General features: G+C 32.4%; 2 protein-coding genes across 2 annotated transcripts; one reads left to right on the top strand and one right to left on the bottom strand.

The window, feature by feature from the left end:
• Window positions 1-4,462: 4,462 nt before the first annotated feature.
• Window positions 4,463-11,539, top strand: LOC131957020 (uncharacterized). Its single transcript, XM_059321716.1, has 12 exons — window positions 4,463-4,555; window positions 4,787-5,003; window positions 5,710-5,842; window positions 6,467-6,595; window positions 7,203-7,297; window positions 7,539-7,650; window positions 8,434-8,522; window positions 8,836-9,012; window positions 9,463-9,623; window positions 9,918-10,089; window positions 10,241-10,361; window positions 10,634-11,539. Exons 2-12 carry the CDS (start codon window positions 4,821-4,823, stop codon window positions 10,858-10,860), a joined length of 1,599 nt encoding a protein of 532 aa, XP_059177699.1. The 5' UTR covers window positions 4,463-4,555; window positions 4,787-4,820; the 3' UTR covers window positions 10,861-11,539.
• Window positions 11,540-11,879: 340 nt separating this feature from the next.
• Window positions 11,880-20,891, bottom strand: LOC131957042 (integrator complex subunit 10). The gene is made up of 17 exons (XM_059321747.1): window positions 20,735-20,891; window positions 17,965-18,032; window positions 17,673-17,776; window positions 17,039-17,178; window positions 16,750-16,834; window positions 16,313-16,459; window positions 15,918-16,059; window positions 15,498-15,649; window positions 14,749-14,821; window positions 14,383-14,531; window positions 14,219-14,301; window positions 13,894-13,959; window positions 13,660-13,713; window positions 13,267-13,455; window positions 12,824-12,986; window positions 12,526-12,622; window positions 11,880-12,079 (listed from the first exon to the last, which is right to left on the bottom strand). The coding sequence occupies exons 1-17, from the start codon at window positions 20,879-20,881 to the stop codon at window positions 11,923-11,925; spliced, it is 2,016 nt and encodes a 671-aa protein (XP_059177730.1). The 5' UTR covers window positions 20,882-20,891; the 3' UTR covers window positions 11,880-11,922.
• Between the last annotated feature and the right edge of the window lie 3,991 nt (window positions 20,892-24,882).

Raw genomic sequence — 24,882 nt, 5'->3', positions numbered from 1 at the left:
TTGCATGAATAGAGTGACCACTACTAGAGAAGTGAGTGGTTTCCCTTGATTTAATATTTTATGTATCACAACATTATAATTTTCTTATAATTTCAAACATGAGAAAAGTGTTGACATAATATTAATAATAAACTTATTTTTATTATGTGAGTTATAGGTCAGTAATTAGCGCAGATTAGAAGCTTAAATATATGCTTTTCTTGAAGAAATTTTTTTTTATTATTATTCAGCTCTGAAACAAGCAATTGTAGATTATCAGTTTAGTGCAAAATACTTATATACACATATATTAAATATTGAGATTCTTCCTTTACATTATCAGTATGTCACTGAAATTCCCCCCCCCCCCCCCCACCCCCCACCCCTACCCCCTCACTTTTTCACCACACATCATACAAAATAAATTTTACCCCCCATGACCCAATTTTGCATCATAGGTCCCGCGAAAATAAGTGTCAACAGTGCAAATTAACTGCATTTTTTATCATTTTTGTTGCAAAAGTTTACATGGTATGTCATATTTCTGTACCACCCCCACTCCTTCCTGTGTCACACATTGTCACATGCTCCTCCCCATAAGTGTGTGACATGATTTATTGACAATCCCAATGTCTAGATAAACTTAAAGACCTAATCAAATCATTTGATGCAACATGTTTGTTGTACTAGATAACAGAATATACTTAATTCTTATAACTCATTCAGATATAATCATGTAGTATATTCTCATTTTAAAAAATAAATTCCAGTATTTATGACAAAAATATTCTTAAATTGAAACAGGATTGTTAGAAAAAAAATGTCATTTATTTATCTCATTGATTGTTTAGCCAAAATGTCTGGACTTGTTTTCAATACTACCCTTAAATTTTAGTTAAAGTCTTATATAATGTTCATCACCTTTACTCTGTTCAAGCACCAAAGTTATTAGGGCTTCCAGGCAATCATTTACTTCTGTTTGTTACATTTCTCTTTTCTACTGTTACCTCACCCTGCTCTGGCTAATATTCTATACATTTACATAGAACTCTAAATGTCTTTCTCTTTTTTTTTTCTTTGGACACCTTAAAGAACTAATTACAAGGTCAAGTATGTTTTATTCTTTAAAAAAATAACTAATAAAAAGTTTTTTTAAAACTACATTTTTGTCTTAAAACAATTTAATTTGAGATTACTTTGTTTTTTTTTATATAAATAGATTTTTTTTTAAAACGCTGTCTTTCATAGATTAGATTTAATAAGTTATTTTTGAGGTATTATTACCTAATTATTTTTTTTAAAAATATTTTTAAAATTAATTTCTGCACTTAATGCAGCATATTGCCCTGTTAAACTTTTTCAATTTGAGATCTTTTTCATGACTGTTTTAAGTAATTTACTACCTCTCTAAAAAAAACCTACTTGCAAAGACTTATATTAGTATAGAAGAAAATATTTTTATTTAGTATCTGATTTTGTCAGTGGACTTTCTTACCACAATTACAAATCCCACATTTTAAAAGAATATTTAGAGCTTGATGGGTGGATGAAAAAAAATTTCAATTTTACAATTATTTTTAAATAATTATTTAAATAATTAACATTTTTGATTGCTTGTATTAATATAATTTAAAATTTAGAAAAATTCACATTTTAAAATTACTTAGACTCCTATTAAATCCTTTGTTTAAAAAAAAATCAATTTTTCAAATCTGCATTTTTTATTCTGTGGAGATTTTTAAAGTTGCCTAATGTTGTTTGTAGTGGTTGATAACTCTTGTAACATTGTTTATCAGTTGTGTGTATGCAATTGTAAGTCATCCAAATGTTTTACTTTTCACCCAATTATGACTTCCACAAAGAAAACACATTACACCTTCCCTCCCCTCACATCTACTTTGGATGAATGAAAAATCCTATTTAAGTTAAATTTACCTTGTGTATGTCAAGTCATGTGGACATTACACAGGGAAGATCCTTACAGCCCATGTAATACATTCACAGTTTCACTGCTGACACCTGTCACTCAACATTCTTCTATGGTCATCTATCTCCTTAATGTAGAGCATTTAATCTTCCTGCCCCGTATCCTTTAGGTCACTCAATATTCTTCAATTGTCATCTTTCTTTAATGCACAATTCAAACTTCCTGTCCCTTATTTTATAGGTCACTCAACATTCTTCTACCATCCTCTTTCTCCTTTATGTACAGCATTCAATCTTCCTTTCCTTTATTTTATATTATCTAGCTTTAAGTTTTACTTTGAAACTACTTTTTAATTATTTCAAACAAGCTCTCTTGTTTATTCCAATGCCTTGTTTTAAACAATATGCATGAACTGGAAAAGAATTTATTCTTAAATTACTCTAGCTCTTTGTTAGAGATGTTGTTTTTAATTAGTCATTGTTGATTTCAATATTACCTTATCAATGTTTAACATTGTATCGGTCACTTTATATTATTCACACATATTAGGGTTATTTATCTAGTGACTCTTGATGGAGTTCAAATTTTGGTTATTTTACAAAATTTCATGTGATTTTTTTGTAGTTTTGAGATATTTGTAGATTTTTTTTTTTTGTAAATTGTAAATAAACTTCACTTGTAGGTAGATCTACCTTACTAGTTTGCAGTTTATTTATACTTCAGTTTTTGCACATTTACAATTATCCAGGTTTTTGTGCACCTTGAAATGTGAAATCATGTCACTTAGCAAGTTTAGGTACTTATATTATAATCATGCTTTACAATTTAACAAACTAAATCAGTTTTGGATTTTCTACTCTAAAAGAATGGCACTTCAGTTAAATTAGTGTTGAAAAATCTAGACCCTCCCCACAAGTTTTCAATTTTTTAAAAAGCTCTTTCATTATTGATCGAATCAAATCTAATACTTGTGGCTTTAACAGCTGTGTAGTTTCACATTTTGGAGGGAAAAGAATATTGTTTTATATTTGTTTTTACTTGGGCTTTCGAATTATTACTGCAGTATATAGTTTGTACTCCATTATATAAATTGTTATAAATATTTATTTCTTTTGTTAAGTAAATTACATTTTGATTACACAAAAATGATTTAATTCTATAATTTTCTATATAACCAAAAAACATGGACTAAATTTTGTACAGTTTATATTACCACTTTTATTTCATTTGCTTCTAGAAATCCCTCTTATGTATATGAAATCATTTTGATAAAATAATAGATTCCATTTTAATAGTTTGCCTACATTTTATGTTATTCTAAAAAAAATTATAAGTTACAATTTACATGCTATTTATCTACATATGCACAAATACATATTTCCTTTTTTTTTATTTGACATAGAAATCACTAATTTAATGAAGAATAAATTTATAATAAAGAAACATTGAAATTTAATGTAATGATTATTATAGGCTAATTCAAACAATTTATAAAAACCTCTTATCAGAACATTTATTAGAAGAATTGGAAGAACTGCATAATCAAGTCTTTGTTTTCAAATTCTGTTTGTTTTAATAGAATCTATTTTTGTAATAAAATATTAAACTGATGTTCATTTAGTCTGTATTTTTAAATTTCTGTTTTATGTTATAAGGAAAATATCGACACTTGTGTCTGTTATATTCTAAGAAAAATGTTGACCTTGTGTCTGTTGTAAAGAAAGATGTTGATCCCTATGTCTGTTGTAAAGAAAGATGTTGATCCCTGTGTCTGTTGTAAAGAAAGATGTTGATCCCTGTGTCTGTTGTAAAGAAAGATGTTGATCCCTGTGTCTGTTGTAAAGAAAGATGTTGATCCCTGTGTCTGTTGTAAAGAAAGATGTTGACACTTGTGTCTGTTGTATTTTAAGAAAAATATGTTGAATGTAGTGTGTGTTGTATTCTAAGAAAAAATGGCGGGCACTTTGTGTTGTAATAAAAGTATTGGTTTTTATGTGTTTTACAATCTAAGACACGTCCATTTGATCAAATTTTTAAAAAAAGTTTCAGTTTGTAAGATTTGATTATTAGTTTACCCTAAAATGACGTTACAAAAGCCAACAACCCCCCTCCCCTTCCCTTAAAATTGCATTTGAATTTTATTTTTAAGACATCGATTATTATTTTTTTAAATATTGACTGAGCTCGGTCAATATAGGGAATTTTAATCGATTTATATTGCAATTTATTAAAAAAAACAGTTTTCAAAAACACGAAATAACGACTAAAATTCAATTTCAAATATCGCTTTTTAAAATGCAAAATTACCCCCCCCCTTTTTTCATCATACAACATCACTAATTCACGGACCCCTCCATCTCCCCTACGAGTGTGACGTCATTTAAAGACGACCCCCTCAGTGTTAAAGTAGCCAACTTATATTTGCCCGAGTGAAAATCTTGGAGAAGAATATAAACCCAGTGGCCGCATTTCAAGGCCATCCCATTGGATCAAAATATACAAACTTTTGCACACCAAGCCGTCGACTGTTCGGGAAAACCCCCAAGTGGTGCTATTTGTGTACAATTTGAACAGAGCATAGAACCTTGAAACGTAGTCTAAATATTTATTTGATTTAAAATATAAATCAGTTTACAGTTCAGCATTACGGTAAGGCATTTAAATGAAAATGAATATCATTAGCAGTGCCTGAGCATTAGGCACCATCGGGAGCGTTGTATATGGCTATTATTAGATGTACAGGCATGTTTTATCAAATTCCATTTTTGCTGGTATAACCTAACTAACCCCTGTCCTAAAGCCTAAAAGATGCATGGAAGAAACTCAGGTCTTAGAAATGCTAAACACTTAAAGCAAAAATGTTGAAATCCTTTTTTACAGCGGCATTCCCTCGCCGTTTATTTCACAAGTTTTTATGGAGCTAAACGTGAACGAAATCGACTTGAAGAAAATGGACACCGTGGGGCCTTGTTTTCACCAAACGTTGACGGCGGCGCTGGAAGATCTCACGGAGCAGCTGCAGCAGCTGGTGGCTGTGTCAGAGACGGAGCGAGGAACGGCAGACGATGGGGAGGCGTTGAAGAGTGGTATATGGGAGGTAAGACACAAGTGTGGGTGAGATCCAACCGCCGCTTAACAAATTGTTTCGTGGTTTGTAGGTTAGGATGGGGTTAGGTTTGGTAGGAATATTATACTTGGGTTAATATAGATAAGTATCCATAAATAAAGTCACGCTCCATGCGGATGAGGGAGGTTCGGAGTTATGTGACGATGTAGGAGAGGAGGGTGGGGGGGGGGGTACTTGTGACTTCACACTTTTGTGTTTTAATAAGCAATGTTAGAAACTGAAATTTAGAGGTTATTTCGGGTTTAAAATAGACTGTTTTATAAGTTGTTGGAATAGAATTTAATAGAAATGATTAGCAGTGGGCCATATACTTAATTTTAACAGAGCTCAGTAAAAGTACTTATTTTTTTTTAGAAAGAATAAATGTTTAAAAAAATAAAACAGCAACAATTTTTAGTGGGTTTGCAGGTTGAGGTGTGACCTCATTTTTAGGGAGGGGGTCTGGCTTTTTGTTATGTAATATGATGTGATGTCATTAAAAGATGACCCCTAAGAATATGTATTATAGTCTTACCATTTAATTATTTGTACTAATGTACATGGTGTATTTTTCTGTATTATGGTCCATGTTTACTCCTAATTGTTTTTTTTTTCCTTGTCATATTTTCCTTTATTACGGAGGATTTTTTTTTCAATCTGCACACTTTAATATACTAATAAGCTTTCTTTTTAAAAGGTTATGGAAAGTTACAACTACACTATGCAAGGCCTGGAAAGTTTTGTTTCTGCCATCAAAACTGAGACGGCCATGTTGGATAATGAGCTAGAGAGTCTGGAGGTGAAGAAGCAAAGCATTCTTGAGGAGAGAGGTAGGAAGAGAAGCATCCAGTTGTAGCCTGGTGGGAGAAAGAGAATCAGCTAGCACTGTAGTTAGAGATCTATCACTTATGACTTAGGCTTCACACATCACCACAAAGTCTGATCCTGACCACTTCTTTGAATTTCATTCCTGAATGACACTTTAACGCGTATGTCAGCCTACTTTTTGACAGTCTATCATGATTGTTATACCAATTTAACTGTCATTTTTAGTTAATTAACAAATTCACTGCTGTTTAAATGTTAAATATAAATTTCATGTTTGTTACAACCAATGTTGCCAAGTTATTTCCCTTCTGCAAGGTATACAACTCATTTTTGGAAAAAAAATATTGGTTACAAAAAAGCAAAGTTGCTATTTTTAATTGGAAGGGATAGAGGATCGGCTTAGGAAAGGGGTGGAGTTTTAGTGACAACTGGAGGGGAGTGGGATAGCCCATAATAACATCTAACTCATCCTAGGCTACTAGGTGTTAGACAGTGTTAGTCTTTACCCTCATATCCTAAGCCTATTGACTGAAAATTTACTTGGCAAATTGAAATTTCAAAATGCATTATTGTAAGTTTTACTGTATATAATTAGTTAATGTAAGATGTCGGCCTGTATTTTTCAGATATTTTGATTGAAAAAGGTCATGAGTTGAACTGTCGACTTGGTTACAACGCTTTGGAGCGGAAGTTGGATGAAACATTTAGCAGCATAGAGAGGTACACTAATGAAGAAAGCGCCAAGTGTTTTAAAGGTGGGTCAATGTCTAACATGTAACAAGTTGTCAACTTAAAGGCACTGGCTTAAGGTTGAGTTAAGAGAGTTGTTCTCCCATATGGCGTAGAGGATGAATTGAAAGTTCATTTTAACCTGCCAATTTTATATAAACTAAAAACTTAATCCCACCTATTAAAAATGTCTTTACAATTTTTTTTAAATAAATTAAAGTATTAAAGTCAGTTAAAGTTAATCTGTTAATCAAACCCCCTGTTCTTTGTAGTTCTGTAAATCCTGCAGTGTCACAAGGTGAGGCTAGGGGTATGGTTTACACCAAATTGAAAAACAATGTTTTAACCAGTTAAAATAATAAAAAGTAAGGGAGGGGTGACACTAAACTGAAAATGCTGAATTATTGGAGGTGACATCTGACCTAGTGACACCACTGATTAAATTAAGTAGTCTACTGCATTAAACGGCTGAACTCATAAAAATTATTAAATAATGAAATGTATTTTCTTATAATACTAGCCTTACATGCATTAACTGTCTAACCTATTCTATAGTTTTATGGAATATGATTGACTTATTTTTATGAGCAATTTTTAAGTTGGTTATCACTGGTGTGTTTGTTTTTATTATAGATGAAGCTGAAGAGAAGTTAAAACAAACCAACAATTTAATTCGTATAGCAAATATCAGAGCCTGCCAACTAGACAGAGAAACATTCAAAGAGATGGTACTTTATTTGCCTTCAGTCGTTTAGGCTACATTTGTGTTAAGATTGTCAATTATTTAATTATAAAAATTTATTCAATCAATATAATTTACTATAACTGTAAACTTTAAACACTTAAAAATAAGAACTTATTTTAAATGGTAAATTTCTTTTCATTACAAAAAAATTTATTTTTGTTTTAATCATGTTGGTGTTTTGAAATAATTTGGCAAGAATCTAAAATAAACCTCTCCACATCCAGGAAAAAATCACCAACCTGTTTGAAAACTATGAGAGGGACAGAGAATATTATGTCAAGGAACTGGACTTGTTCTCAGAAATCAGACGTCACCATATTTCACTCTGGCTTTCTGGTAAGACAATTGGTGAATTAGGGTTTGCCATACCCAAGTAATGCTGGAGTTTCCACACAAGATGAATTGATTAGATTGAAATAAACTACATCATCACTGCTGTCAGTAATTACCAGTGCTTCCTATTGCCACTCAACGTTTAGATAGTAGTCAGGCACTTTTATACTCATTGCAATTTCGTAGAGATTTTGTCATGTTCAGAGGTTGTCCAACCTAACAATGACAGTCTGGTAGGTTTAAGAGCTAGTCAGTTGTGGTCCACTGACTATTTTGACTCACTACTTAATCAAGAGACTATTGGTCAGTTCAGCTGTCTACATGTCAGTATCAATTTAAAGCAACCTCTCTGGCATTCAGATTTTTATCTGCCCAGCCCTGTTAACTTGTATTTTCATCCATGACTTACAGGCAGTCATACAGCATGATAGGGCTTTTTTTTTTGGCATATGAAATGGATGAGTTGCCTTTAGGGTTAGATTACTGTATTGTTTAATCCTACGGTCATCATTTGATAATAGTTACATAGTGAATATAGCAACAAACTTGATGTTAATCAACGGTTTTACTATTGACAAGTGCTGTGAAATCATGCCAAGAAATTTTTCAGTTACAAAGCTCTAAAAAGAAATAGCTTAATGAAAATATTGATAAGCATATCAATCCAAATCAATAACCAAACCATACACCAACATTATCATTAGTTCTTACACCAAAATTATCATTAGTTGTTTCCCTTTTTTATATTTATGTCTGATAAGAATTAAAAACACTTTAAAATACTAGAACCCAGGATGGATGCAGAAAGGGAGAAAGGAGAGAATATTCTGGATTATCTGAATTTATCTCAGAGGCAGCGTCACATGGAGGCACAGGTGATACTAATTTCAAACCTTGTTACTTTTATGCAGAAATATTTGCGACTTTTCATTAACTAGGCACAGGATAATAGGTACTGTGTTACATTCAGTTTCTATTATGATCCAAAAGTCATGTGAGTTAAGTTCTTCTATATTAGTAATTCTTTTATGCTCAACATTTATAAAGATTTAAAAATTTTAACTCAATAAAATATGCGTGGAAACAATGTGATGGCTAATACTCTTATTTTTAAATATTCAGATCTTGTAGTCTGTGCTGACTCTTAAATTTAAAAAATTCCATATCTTTTTTTATCTTCAAATTTAGGTCATAAAAAATACCTTACGAATGTATTCCTTCAATGCATCTTTAAATTTCGACCGTGAGGACAACTTGAAAATGATGGAAGAGTTGACCAACCTCCAAAACAAAGTGAACACCTTGTCTGGTGTCAACTCCATCTTGCCCAGAAGTGCTAAAGCTAAAACAGATCTCACCGTTGAGGTCTGATCATTTTATTGTTCAAATTCTATTTTAGTTTAATATGAAATTACTTAGGGCCAATTTCATTTCACATCTTGTAAATATTTTATACTGTCATAGCTTCTCGATTTGATATCAGGGATGAACTATTCCTTTTCTGTCTACTTATAAAGGCTGATTTATTTTGCCACTATTTTGACTATTTGTAGGCCTACATATTAGTAAGTTGTCCGAACTATTTGGGTAAGCAGTTGTGTGCACTCCTATCCCAACCACCTAATCTTGTACATATTAACATAGAAAAAAAAGTGTTGTCTTTTTAGACTGTCCACTTCCTTACCCAAACCATCATATTTATATTGTGGAAAAAAAAACTACATTTTAAATTTTAATTACATTTACCCTTTTTTTTATTCCCAAACTGAGTAGCATATAAGTTTCCGATTAAAATTGTAATATTTTAATTTAAAGGAGAAACCAAGCACAGAAGATGATGAAATGGCACGAGGGGACAATTTAGAAGAGGAAGAAGTCACTGGGAAGGGACTCCACCGCTGCCCTAGAAAAATTAATTTAGCCACTGATCCACTCACAGATCCTAAATTAGTCTCAAAGCTGGAGTCTCTCACAAGGTCTGCGTTTACATTTGCATCTCATTATTTTAACTTGGAAGAAGAAGATCTGAAAGTTACAAAATATTAGACAAGTAAAAAGCGCAAGTTCTTAGGTTAAACTATTATAAAAAATCAGACCAATATTAACTCATAGACCATTTTTAGTGAATTTACATAAGTGCATTGGGGATGACAAGTGATTGATTTTTTACTGCAATCTACTTACTGTAAGAAATGACATAATACATTAGTTTATATTTACACATTATAGCAAAATCTTGTTATGTCTGATTGCTTTGTTATTTTAAACAGATGGGAGGAGGCTGAGGAATGCTTATCCCTATCAATGGAGCAACATGAGAATAGTTATAGTGAACCCCATTCAAATCTTCTGACCTCCAGCAGTTCAACTCTTACAGAGGTCAAGGCCACTCTCTCACTGTGTGGAGATGCTGAAGCCGCCCACAAGAGGCCATCATTTTCTGTAAATACATGAATGTTTAGATTACTAGATTTGAATAAGAAACTAGTTAATGAGCTATTCGGTTTCTAACCCTAACTTAACTCTAAGATTATTTTGATCAAGATAGTAAAGAGATAGAATAGAGAAATAAAAAAGATATTTACCATTGCAGGATGTAACTGATGCCACTGGCCTGACCAAAACCAAATCTGAATGTAAGCAAATGGAGTCTCATCCCAGCCACCATAACTTTTTATCCCACTTTGAGTCATCCACTGTTTTACCTGGAACTGGTAGGTCTACTAAGTTGTAAAACATTTTTATTTTCATATCCCTAAAAGATTTAGCTTGCATGAAATAATTTTTTTATTAACTGAAGCATTACTGATTTTATAATCTAAAAAAATTGTATGAAGAACTGAACACATTCTTTAAAATGAGAATATTTTTAACTAGATTTTTTTCTCCTTATTAGAATGTATATTTATTTTACTTGTCTAGATTGTTAGTGTGGGTTATTTGATTATAGAAAATACTGAAGTCTGTATTGTTTACATCCATTTAGCAGACAGACAGATGCTGGGTTTGGTTAGAAGACGTCACAGCTCTCGACCTGTCGGCAGCTTGACTAATCTCATGGACACAGAGAAAGTTTTGTCCGGCCAAAGAGTCTTAGACACAGACGTGGACTCTCGGGATGCTCGGTCTCAGGGCAGCGAACACATGATCAGACCCACACCCAATGGTAACAAGAGCAGGGAACATGTCCCCAACACTACTGGATGCGACTAAAACTATACTTTAATTTTTTCATTGTTGGGAATGTGAGAGCTTATCTTTATACTTTCTTGGTAAAAAAAAAAAATACATATTTTTTGCTGGTCATTTTTAGCAACAATAACCTAGTTCTCTATTGCCTAAGAATAAATTATTTTGTGTTCTCTCAAAACAGTTATGATTACACTACCTTTGTTTTAGTTTAACACAAATTACAAATCTTTTTCTTCATAATTACTCATCAATTTTGTTTTGTTACAAACAGTTGTATTTTTAAAATGTATCAGACAGTTATAGCCAATTGTATATTCCTAATTGAAGACTATAGTGCTAATTGTAATGTCATATTTCTGTCAAAACCAAACTTTTCAGAGATCACACTTCTCCAGCTTAGCTTTCTATACACTGTGAATACATAATATGCTTTAATATTTACTCAAGTTTCTCTCACAATCTTATAAAATTCAGTAATAAAAAAGTTTTTAAAAATTATATGATTTTTACCTTATGAAAAGTATTTGAGAATGCTGGTCTTCAACTGCTGCCTTAGTTCCAATGTTAGTCAAGTATTCTGGAATATTTAACTGTCTAATGCAGCCATTAAAATTATACTAAATATATTATGGATTTATTTACTTTATTTAAACATCAGGAGCCAAAATATTCTCACAGAAATCCCTGTGATTTATTTAAAGCATAATACTACAGATCTAAATAGATCTATATATTTCAAAAGTAGTATGATAAATTTTTTGTGCAAATAAATTTTGTTCAATGATTATTATTTTTAACATATTTTGATTCTCTTTGATGGAGGTTATTTATAGAAGGTGCCGTTCTATATTCTTTTTTGTAGAATTGGGTTTAATATCTTTAATATATCTATTTTTTTTAAAGCAAATGTGTTTATAGTGTAGCAATAACATCTTTGATTATAACTGTGTAGCCATGATTTTAAAAAAGGTCATATTTCAAAATAGTTGGACAAAACTATTTACAAAAGCACATTAAAAACAAAAAAAACGCTCTAAAAGTTGAAAAAAATACATGAAAATTTAATAAAAATCAATGTTTGTATCAGTTAAAGTTGGCCATTATTTCTGTCCTTTCCTCTTTAAGAAATCTGCGAATCAGCACGTGGCTTGGCTCCATCATACTTCCTACTTGTTTCTCTAATGTAGCCTTAAAATCCTCCTTAACTCCCTTGTTAACTCCCCTGGTCACAGTTCTTTGCCTGTTAAGTGAGGATTTATATTATTTAATGGAGCTATCATACAGGTCAAATAAAATAAAATTACAGCCAATGATATAAGATACATTTTTTATATTAAATTGAAAAAAAGTTCATCTAAACAGGATGAATGTTATATGCAGGAATACAATTCTGCCTTAGTTGTGACAGAAATGAAACCAACTTCTACAAATGTATTACTTATTTCTCCTTTCTATTAGTGCTTAAGTTCACAAGCAGTGCTAAATAATTATTTTTTATAGCTAGGTGAGTTTATATTCAAAGTTATTAACACTAAAATATATTTTAAATTTTTTTTATTTATCACAGACAGACCATAATCCAATGGGTAACCATGTCATCAAGTGATATTTTAAGTTCATAGGGCCAGTAAATGAACTTGTGCTGGTAAAATAGTTAAAAAAATGAATAATCTGGTACAATCTTACTGAGCTATTGCTTTGGTGCTGATTGGCATAATATCCAAGTTAACTTTGCCCCCTTCTACAGTGTCTAGGAAAGCAAATTCCTCCAAAATGTCAACTTCTGATTCAATGGTTAATGAAAACAAATGAGCACAATAAATAATACAGTTACTGAAAAAAATATTTTGTTTTTATCAAGTATTTTGTTATCAAAATATATTTGAAATGACAAATTGTGTAAAACAATAGTATATTTAAATTTATACTATGTAATACTTAAGTGTTTAAACAAAAAATTAAATAACACATATGTGAAGGATACGGTGTACATAAGAGAAAAATGTGTTGTATGTGAAACTGCCCTGCTTTTGTATAGCTGTAATAACTTGACAAAATAAAGACTCCTGCTTTGGCCAATCAAACTGAAGCAATATGATCAGGTGGGCTAAGATGGAATCTGTTCTCTGAGGGCTGTTCATCTTTTCCTGGAAGTACAAATTGCAATGCAGCTAAAAACTTAATGTTTCTAAGAGCACTCATAAAAACAATGTATGGTTCATTTTTAAAAAAAAATTAAACCAGTTATATAAGATAGTTGGAAACAATGCTGATCAAGGAATAGAAAAATTAATAAGTCCTTGGCAAGAGTTGATCAAAGCCGTAACCACATTAGTTATGATCAGCCTTATAGAACTTACATTAACAGTATACCAGCTAATAAAAAAATATCTATTGACACAATAAGATAATCTATTCTAAACTTACCTTAAGCCCAAAAATCAAGAACTGTAGACAGAAAGGTAAGATTTCACCTTCCACACAGTGCAACAACAGAAGACTGCGAACACCAGTATCAGATTTATCTTCTAGACTGTTCTCTGCTGTCCAAAGAGAGGAAATAGGAGAAGAGGCTGGGATTGTATCTATCAGGTCAATCAGAAGTTCACAGGATTTCTGTTAAAATTAAAACCTCAGTATTAGAGTAATTAATATAAATAAAACATGTAAATAAAGGATTTAGCAATCTTGTTTTATTAAAAATAATATATTAATTGGCTAATAAGCTTTAGTCAGGTAAAGGAAATAACAAAATATATAAAATAAATGATAATTCTATTTTTTATATGATTTAAAAATAGAAATTTTTTTTCAGCTTACCGAGTACTGCTTAAGAAAAAAATAACAACAGGCTAGTTGAAGAATGTTTCTCATCTGTCAAGAAAAAAATAATTTAATATATAAACAACTATAAGATACTTCGTTCTAATCAAGATTCTAAAAGAAAATACATTAAAAAATCATCTTGCTATTATTGTTCAAATAGTATTTTTTGTTACTTGATATGATATCATAATGCAAATAAAAAATGCACTTGGTCTGAAAAATGGGTACCTTCATTTTAGCATTAGTTGTTAAGGCCAAAGTCTGTAATTGAGTAACTGCTTCTTCATAATTGCCCTATATGTAAAAACAAAAAATGTAGTAAAATCGTAGTGGCTAAATGTTTTAAAACACAAGTTAATAGAAGCATTTTAAAAATGTGACCTATATGTTAGATTTTTATTTTATTTAAAAAACATAATTACTCTCATTATAAACAAGATCAATAAATTATTTTTATAAATTAAATTATGTAAGTAGTGCTTAAAATTGAAAAAAATATGATTAGCTGCTTCTGATGAATTAAATTTTTAGTAAACAAAAACACAAAATTTACCGTATAAATGGCTAAATCTGCTTGAAAGTACGCAAGCATTGTTTGAGTTTCTTTTCTCCAGTTTTGGCAAAGATTGTAGAATTCTGAAATATTTTATTTTCATATTACAATTTCACACATTTTCATTGCAAAATGTAAGAAAGAAAATTAAAAATGTATTTTACCAAATTTCATGTCTTCTGTTGAATTGAGAATTTCATAACATTTGCAGGCAGTTTCAAAAGCTTGAAGTATGGCTGCTGATCCTGGTATGTTAGGTGAGGCATGTATATTTGGAAGTGAAGGATCCAGTTTTGGCTTTTTGGCTTTACAGCTTTAGAAAGAAAGTTTAAAAGATATAAAATAATATAATAATTAATATTAACTGTTGCATTCAAAATTTGTTGAGAAAATTTTTTTTCCTTTATAACAGCTTGCTATTTAATACACTTTTAGATGACTGATTTTTATAGCTGCAATATGAATAGAGAGTATAAAAACCATACAAAAATGTCCCGAGTTGTTGAAAATCAAACATTATGTAAACTTACGGGGTGGTAGACAGAACTTTGGTGTTTGTCACATTCTCAACTAATATCACTGGTATAAGATGGGTAGACACAACTGAGGAAAAAAAATATCTTTGAAAAAGTGACAGATGGAGCATTAAATAAGTCACGGCGTAGCCCATATTGTGATGTATATGTTTTAAAATAGAATCTAACTTTATAAATTTGAATTTGTATTGTAAAATTTGAACTTTTTCATGCCATATATTGTATTTTTACATAATTAAAATAGAAACCTGGAAAATTTTAATGTAATATGGTAAAGAAAATTTTTAAAAAAATACATGTTTTATATTTCTTTTTTTATTATACTTATTTATTTTGTTTATAATTAAAATTGTATATAAAAAATTCGAAGTGATTACTCGGAAGAAGATTTTTCTCCCCAACGTCTCCACTTAGTCGGCAAAAGATAGCTCTGCGCATGCGCAGTGACCTATGGCTTGGGTTAGGGCTAGAATGAGCGTTAGGGGTAGGATTAGGGTTAGGGATAGGGTAAAGGATAGGATTAGGGCTAGGGATAGGATTAGGGCTAGGGTTTGGGTTAGGATTAGGGATATGATTAGGGTTGGTGTTAGGGTTCTGCGGTTGTAAACACACGCATGCGCACTACCATTGAAAACATCGTCGCGAAGGCAAGTCGTAGTTTCTCTCCATTGCGCATGCGTATCGCATGCGTATCTTATTCCGGCTAGCATCGGCCTAATTAGCAGTATGAAACAAATCCTTACCTGCTGATTCAGCATCTACATAGCTGACATAGCTGACCATTGAGTGAACAAACAAGACCATAGCAGAGTGAAGAATTTGTTTATTGTTAGCCTCAGTACCATGAAGTTTTACTCTCAACAGCTGATGTTGTAGGGACTGAATTTGATACTCTCTAGAAAAATATGGAATCAGCCATTGTATATATATGGACAATAATTGCACAAACAAAGTTGGTAATAAACTTTAGCATATTCCTTTATGCTTGTAACTTTAAACCTTAAAAATAGTTCAATTCTAAAAGGTTTTAAATTAAAAAAATTATTAATTAAATAAAACTGAGCATTTTACAAAAATAAAACAGCAGCTAAAATAATTCAGAGCATTAAATTTTTTTTATTTATTATTGAAAACTAATGTCAAAGACATTTTAAAAATCTTACTTAGTTTTATTTACAAGATCACTTTCCATATCCCATTTTAACCTCTGACCTATCAACAGAAGTAGCTTTAAAAGATTTCCCCATGGGTCTGCGACTTGCATTTCTGAATCAGGTAGTCCACTTGAACGACCTTTACTATTCTCTAGAAAATTTAAAAACAAAAGTAATAAACAGTAAGTTGCATATTCTTAAGTAGTATATTCAAACTAGTGTTTCAAAAGTTTTCAAATTACCTTTATCCTTAAGTTATTTTATCTTTGTGTTATTGTAAAAAAAAAATCTATTTTTATCAATGAAAGATTTACATGTGTTGCTATAAAAAAACAAAAAACTCTGTACTTATATCAACTAACTAATCATGTGTTGATATGTTTGACTACAAATCAATTTTGTACCTGCATCAACTGATAAATCATGAGTGTGTGACTGTGAAACATAACTAACATAAAACTCTGTAGCTCTCTGCAGCCAGAGATACAACTGAAACATGTTGACCTCTAAATGACCCCCTTTTTGAAGCACTAGAGGCATCACATCACAAACTAAAATAAAACAGAAAAACAAGAGCAAATATTAATACTTTAAAATACGTGCAAAATATTTATACTTTGACATCCAATAGTCAAACTTTTCATAATAGCTTAACATATTTTACATAAGATTTATTTCTACTAGCTCAATTGGAAGGCACATTTTCATCAATACCATTTATCCTTGACAAGAACCTTAAGCCATAGATTCCATACTTTTTGAACTACATGCTTTATAATCAACATTATCTACAACTAGTCTAGAGAAAAATTCTTAAAAAAAAAAAAAATAAGTAACATACCCAGTAATTTTCTATAGCAATTCACTGGATTGTTGACAATATTTGAATTTATCTCCTCTTTCACCAACATCTCCACTAATTTGAGCTACAGGATAAAAATTCAAAGCCATAATGAAATAATATGATACTTCTTTTAATTTTATTAAAAATACTTAATATACTATAGTAAATTTAAAAAAAACTTGGCAAAAAATGTTTTTGACAGCTTTGTATCTAAGTAATCCCACTAAACAATTACTCAGCAATAGATGTATCCTCTTTAAAACAATTGCATAGGGGATTGACTTACACCATGTTCTTTCACAAGATTAGGAAACTTTTTCATCGCCAACAGTAACAGCTGACATCTCTCTAGCACATCAGAAATACTCTCTGACACACGTAGCAGCATCACACATTGTGTAGATGTTGGAATAGCAGCAAACAGATCTACAAAATAAAGTTAAATACATCAAATGTGATTTAGTAATTAGCAGTAAAAATTTCCTTATTTATTAGCCAACATAATTGAAGCTAATTTTCTAAAATATTTTGCCAGCAATACAGAGCTATCATAAAAACATTTTTACAGTAACTAAAGCAGTTTTGTTCAATAGAGGGAATAATTTTAAAATTGTATAACCTACTCATTAAAATTTAAATAGAATTCATTTTTAAAGAATCACTTGACAAATTTTAATTTATTAATATATTTCATCTTTACACTTTGCCGTTTATCAATGTTATCAGAATACTAGTGTTATATTAGAATTTAATATGCTCAGAGCAAATAAGAAAATTCCACTCATTATATTTCTTTCTACACTTTGTTCTCAGATATAGATCTAGTTGTGTCATAATTATTAACTTTTGAGCAGACATTTATAACTTAATTTTTTTAACATTTTAGACCTAACCAAAAACACTAAATGTTTTATAATAACCTATAAGAAAAGCAACTTTTTGGTCTTGTGATTCTTTCTGCAAAGATTCTAGAATACTGTGAACTTCGGACCATAATCTTGGTTCGTTAGGAAAACTTTGCAGCCTAAATAAAATAATTGAAAAAAATTAACTTAAACAATTTGTAAGTAATATTGTCATTCTATAAATATACCCTCTAAGAAAGAGCCAGAGTTTCTTTACTGCAGCGTAAAGTAAAGTAAGTTAATAGGTCACTATTGAAAGAATAATAACTGGCTAAATAACATGTGGTCTCTAATTAAGAAAACATACATATCTTGAAGGTATCTAGCAGCTTCATCCACGTTTTTAGCTGTTTTTTCAACTAGATATGATTCAAACTGAAAAAAAAAAGCATATTTTGTCATCTAGCTTATTAAAAAAAGGACAGCTAAATATTTAAATAATATTTAGTATTATTTAGCTGTCCTTTTTAAAAACAAATTTTTTTTTAATTTAGAATAATTTAGATAATGTGTGATCTAGGTACTAGGATAAATTTTTAAAACTGGTTTTTTAGGGAAACAACTACTACAGTTAAAAGGAGCAGAAAATTACAATAACAGAACAGTTTTCCTTTTTGATGTAGCTCAAACGGTTAAATAGTTATGATTTTTTTTCGTATTAAAAAATGTGATTTTTTTAACATAGGATTTTTTCAATTTCTGTGATAGAGTTTTTTAAAGCGTTTACTAAAATTGTCCTAGCTTGTAAACCATATGGTCAAATTTGTTATAACTTTGCAATATCTTTATTTATTATATATGGAAGCATAATAAACAATAAAATTAGAAATTTATGGGCAGAGTAAAACAAAAACAGAAGTAGAACAGGGTACCCCCCCCCTAATTTTTCATATACAGTGCATTCATACAATCTCAGTTAAAATTTTAACTATTCAGAAAATTAAGCTCAAACTTGCTGAGAATGATGAGCTATGGATGTGTCAGTTATTACAATCAAATTAATATTCATAACTGAAAAGATTTTTGTTTTAACTGCTACAAAGCTGATAAATTATACAATTTCGCAAAACCGAAGTCTTGTTGATGTGACATGCAACATAATGGCAAATTTGAGTTATTAAGCACTTAAGTCTCAAAATTTGTCTAGCTCAAGATAACTCTATTCTTAAACAGAAGTAATCAAAATATGTGTTTAAATCTATCTGTTTAACAAAAAATAAGGGGTGGAACAGGGTACACCCCCTATTTTTAAATACTAAATTTGATCATACAATATCAGCTTATGTCCAAACTATTTGAATCTAAAGCTAAAAACTAACCAGAGTGAAGCTCTGAAATAAGTGTGTTTGATGGTTCTATCTAAATAGTTGACAAATAGGTAAAATATGGTAAAAAGGTAAAACGCTGAGTCATCGACGCACCTGACATCATTGAAAAAGTAAACTAATATATGTAAAAAAAAATGATGGCAAATTAGATCTATTAGAAATGTAAGGTCTTTTATTTGTATAAATGTAATTAACTTGTAAGTCTACTTATAAATATAGTTTAATTAAAAAAGATGTGTTCTGTCTATTCATCAGTATTTTACATTTCAGAAGAAGTTCAACATTGGACTAGTTGGTTTTAAAAAGATATAGAACTAGTTCATATCACTAAACTTTCAATGTACTGCTTCAAAATTTATTTAAGTTATTTAAAAAAATATTTATTTATCTAAATAAAAGATGAACACATTTATTGTAATAGTTTTAATTCCTCTTTACAGTGTTCCCTCATTAGGCCATATAACTGCTCATCATATCGTAGAGATGTGCTGGTTTTTTGAAGTGTAGGTTCTATCTGGAAAAGTAAACAGTACATTATTTGCTTTCACATAAAAATAAATAAAATGGTTTTTCTGAAGACACTAAATATTGAATGTTTATTGCTAATACCGCACCAGACCTTCCCCCCCCCCCCTCTACTCCACTACCTTCAATATCAAAACAGCGTTTGCCACTATCGCCGGCGGCAAAACATCGTTCGCCACTATCGCCGGCGGCAAAACATCGTTCGCCACAATTGCCGGCGGCAAAACATCGTTCGCCACTATCGCCGGCGGAAAAAACATCGTTCGCCACTATTGCCGGCGGCAAAACATGGTTCGCCACTATCGCCGGCTTCAAAACATGGTTCGCCACTATCGCCGGCTTCAAAACATGGTTCGCCACAATTGCCGGCGGCAAAACATCGTTCGCCACTATCGCCGGCGGCAAAACATCGTTCGCCACTATTGCCGGCGGCAAAACATCGTTCGCCACTATCGCCGGCGGAAAAACATGGTTCGCCACTATCGCCGGCGTCAAAACATCGCTCGCCGCTATTTTTTTCTATTACCTCCCTTGCCACTTTCGCTTTCGTATTGTAAACAAACGTATTTTCTATAGAGGTAACAAAACTGCGCAGCATATAACTTTTGTGCGCTATGTCCAAACAACTTGATTTTTTGAAACAATAGAGAAAAGTGGTGTAGAATTCAAATAATGCAATAAATTTTCCCCTTTTTATAAAAATAAACAGTAGGGAGTAAATTAAACTTACCAAATTTTCACTGAAATACTCCATATTGAACAATCCATGAACAAAATTAAAAAAACAACAAAAACGCAAAATGTCCATTTTTTTACGAAAAATCGATAATCGCACGAAAATTGATCGGGCGATAACACCGAGCGATAAAAATTACGAAACTATAGCACTCGCGTAGCCGCAAATTCTTGGCGTCTGGGTAACGGGGACGAAAAACTCGCCGCGCGGGTTAAAACGAGATGTTGATCTATCTAGAATTTAGAATCTAAACATAGATTTAGACATTTCTTTAAGAACTAATAACAAATCACTTAAAAATTTTAAGGCAAGCCGTGTTCAAGGCAAGGAAGTCATTTTACGTGACTTTACTAGAATCTAGACTCTAGATCTAGACTTTAGTCAAGTGAGTTTAACTGAGATTCTGAGAATGGAGAGGTGGAGAATCACCACTAGATCTAGATCTAGTAGCTATCCTTTTTTCTTTCCGCGGTATCACTTGGATCTACCTGTATGACAAAGGATTGGGGAAACAATGATTTGGCAGTGATCAGCCATGATTTCGCTGAATATGGATCAGTTTTAGGAAAACTGCGAGCTCTCATTACAAGCCAATCTACATCTGATAATTCTTGTTCTGCTACAGCACTAGCCATTTTGCTCTTTATCTCCCGAAGTTTATAAAAATAGCAGTTTTTAACTGCTAGGAATCTGTTTTTAAAAAAGCGAACAGTCGCAATGTTTTGAGAGTTAATTTCTAAAAATAGACTTATTGCTAGAATCTAGATTTTTAACATAGCATTAATGATTAATGGCATTATTAACCGCGTCCTTGCCTAAAATTTAATTATTAAATCTATAAAAAGGGTCATCAGTTTATGACTAAACATCAACTTAACGACATTTATGGACTGTTTTAAAATAACGATCGTACTGTCAACCCACTTGTTTCTATCGTAAGCTGAATTGTATTAATAAGTTGTATGTTGGGGTAGGGGAGTTCATTTTATAGTAATAGCAATTATGGTAATAATTTCAACGATAGAAAAGGCGTGATGCTACAAAATGTATTAAATCAGAGGCGTAGCGACCCTTCCCGGCGCCCGGGGACAAACTTTCGATTTGCACCCAACTCAAACTTTCAATTTGGCGCCCCCTCCCCTAAGGTCGGCGCCCAGTGACATATGTCCCCCCCACCCCCCCCCCACCCCCCTCGCTACGCCTCTGTATTAAACAATATTAACACTACAACTATTTAAAAAATAACGAGGATGTGGGGGGGGGGGGGGGGAATACGGTGTTATTGTTAAACACTAAGTTTCATAATTCTCAGGATCTATAAAACAAAATGAGAAAACCCCGATAAAACAGACTATAAACTTCTTTACAGTACACCAAAATTCAATGCAAGATTTCCTGGCGACATAAGCTAAAAAGTCTTAACCTCTACAAATTTGAACAACTAATCTAAATATAGGAACATATATGTAATCTTATACGCATGTTCAAATGCATAAACTACTGGCTAAAACTCTAAACTTTGGGAACACCGAATCTAAAATGCATGTTTGGACACAATGACCAATCTAAATCTCTAAATTAGGGGGCGATTTTTTTAACAAAACAGCAGGTGTTGAGTAAAATGAATCTCTGAGTAACAGTGGCGTAGCGAGGTCGGGTGTCACCCGGTGCGGCACTTAGTGGTGTCACCCCCCCCTGAGGCGTTGCGACCCTTCCCGGGGACAAACTTTCAAGTTTTCGCTTTGCACCCCCCCCCCCCTCAAACTTTCGATTTGCACCCCCCCCTCAAACTTTTGATTTGCACCCCTCCCCCTCAAGTATTTCTCTATATATTTTGCTATTTTTTGCCTTGGTGTCACCCCCCTAAATGGTGTCACCCGGTGCGGTCCGCACCCCCGCCCCCCTTGCTACGCCTCTGCCCGGATATATTATTTAACTCTAATAAGCAGATCTACTTTATTTCAGTTTTCTAATTCCATACGAAAAAAAAACCCAGCTAATATGTCTAGCGCTATTGATCAATACAAACCCCGAGTTTTCAATACCATTTCGATATATTTACGCAAATAGGCCTTTAAAGATTAGCATGCCTTTCATGTAAGCTCAAATTTCTGCTGTGTTGTATATGATAATAGAACAGATATGTTAATGTGTGGAACAGGTTTATGTGAGCCATCCCGTGCACACATGTCCAGTATGTCCACACACAAAACGTCGATCTGCTTGCATTCTGCTTTAGGTCATAATGTCCTTTTAGTCAGTGTTTCTTTAAGGCATCTCGTCGGGCTTATTTTTTAAAAGCATAATTTTTGTGTGTTGGAAATACACTATTACGGTATACGATTTCCAAGGTTGATTTTATGCACTGATGAGGAAAAAAGTAATGCAAATGGTTTAATTGATGAGCAATAAAAAAAACACTCAGTCAACGACTGGGCTTAGGGGTCGTCCATAAATGACGTCACACTCGTAGTGGGGAGGAGGGTCCGTAATTTTGTGACGGTGTGTGATGAGGGGGAAGGGGGTGGGTTCAGATGGTGTGACGTCACTTTTTTGCATTATAAAAAAGCTATGTTAGCAAACAAGTTTTAGTCGTTATTGTGCGTTTTAAAAAACGGTTTTAATAAATAGGAATAGAAATTGATCAAAATACTCTGTTGACTGAGTTCTGACAAGATTTTGGAAAAATATCGATGTTATAAGAAAAATTCAACAGCAATTTCGACAGGGGGGGGGGGTTGTAGGCTAATGTTTGACGTCATTTTAGGGGGGGGGGGGGGTGTCTGGCTTTTTTGTGACGACGTGTGACAGAGGATACGGGGAGGGGGGGGGGTAAAAATCGTCAAAAAAAGCGTGACGTCATTTATGGATGACCCCTTATGTTGAAAATATATAACTCAGTATAGATAGCGTCTTGTTTGTAGTCTAATTTATGTGGCAGTTGAACTCGAAATATGAATGCCACCATTAGTATATTGTCACAATTTGGACAAAATGTTAGTGACGTCAGTACAGTCAGAATCGTCGCGCTAGCTCAAAACTAGGCCCGTTACACGCCATTCGTTTACAACACTCTGCAAGCGTTTTCATGGTCCAGAGTGGCGCATAAAAACTGTTTGCAAACATTGGTAACAATACAGAGTACATCTAGAACGGATTTATTAATGTGGCAGCCAATTTTTCTCAGATGTCGTTCTATCAATTAAACATATTGATCATAAATATTCACAAAAACCTAATCTTCCCATGAAATGGCCAAAATTATAAATATTTTGCAGTAACTTAGCCAACCTAATAACCACAACATGAAATGACGCGCATGTGACGTAAGGCGGGAATCTGGTTACACATCAACCAGCTGTGAGCGGTAGATTCCCTTCACAGATCAGCTTATGTCCGGGATGTGAAACAAGCTTCATTTTTTGCTGTACCGCTTCATATTACCACGAGCTAGGTCGACTTGCCCTCACTAGTTGATATGAATCACTTATTTACTTGATCTGTATGAAGTCTGATTCCTAGCCCAACGCATACGTTCATATACACACGGGTCTTTAAAGATTGTATTCGATGTTATTCTTTATATTATACTTCACTTACACACTTCTTGTGTAGTCTAGTCTAGGGCCAGGGGCATAGCGAGGGGGGGGGGGGGGCGGGGGGTGCGGACCGCACCGGGTGACACCATTTAGGGGGGTGACACCAAGGCAAAAAATAGCAAAATATATAGAGAAAAACTTGAGGGGGGGTGCAAATCGAAAACTTGAAAGTTTGTCGCAACGCCTATGGGGGGGGGGGACACCATTAAGTGCCGCACCGGGTGACACCCGACCTCGCTACGCCACTGTCTAGGGCCAACAATTTTGTTCCGCTTTACACCGTACACTCATGTTAACTGAACAATTCAAAATATGTTATTCACTTTTTGGTCACAATTGTTAGTGACAGTCAGCTATTGGTTACCAAAAAAAAGTTGATTTAATCTTCAGATATTGGTGTTGCAATATCGGTTTATCTACATTTTGTTTATTCGTATTTTATTAGATGCATGTAAACAGCTTATGGTGTATTAAGACAGCCATGTGTGTGTGTATGGGGGGGGGGGCAGAGACAGGATGCACAAATATGATAATCTGACCCCCCTCCCCCCATGTAATTTAACAGGACACTTTATTTCTTGCTGGTATTTGTGTCAATGTATTCAATCTTTTGCAAATGTAATATGTTTTTAAAGACCAATTTACAAATCAACAACAATGAAAGCGATTTAAAAGCGGCATGCCTTTGACGTAGGCCAGTCACATTGTGGGAGATTTCAACACAAATGTCGTATTAAATATTGAGTAATCGCCCCTTCCTCCTTTCTCGTGTATAATTGAGGGCCGTGGCGTAACCAGAAAATGGTCATGGGAGGGGTTCAAAAATGTTTCCATATATATGTATAAAATCATATATATATATATATATATATATATATATATATATATATATATATATATATATATATATATATATATATATATATATATATACATATATATATATATATATATATATATATATACATACATATATATATATATATATATATATATATATATATATATATATATATATATATATATATATATATAAA

Source organism: Physella acuta, unplaced genomic scaffold (genome assembly GCF_028476545.2).
Source record: "Physella acuta isolate Inbredline_101_S28 unplaced genomic scaffold, ASM2847654v3 ptg001197l, whole genome shotgun sequence".
Taxonomy (NCBI): Eukaryota; Metazoa; Mollusca; class Gastropoda; family Physidae; genus Physella; species Physella acuta.
The sequence above is the reverse complement of the archived record's forward strand: the minus strand, read 5'-3'. Positions and strand labels throughout refer to the sequence as shown.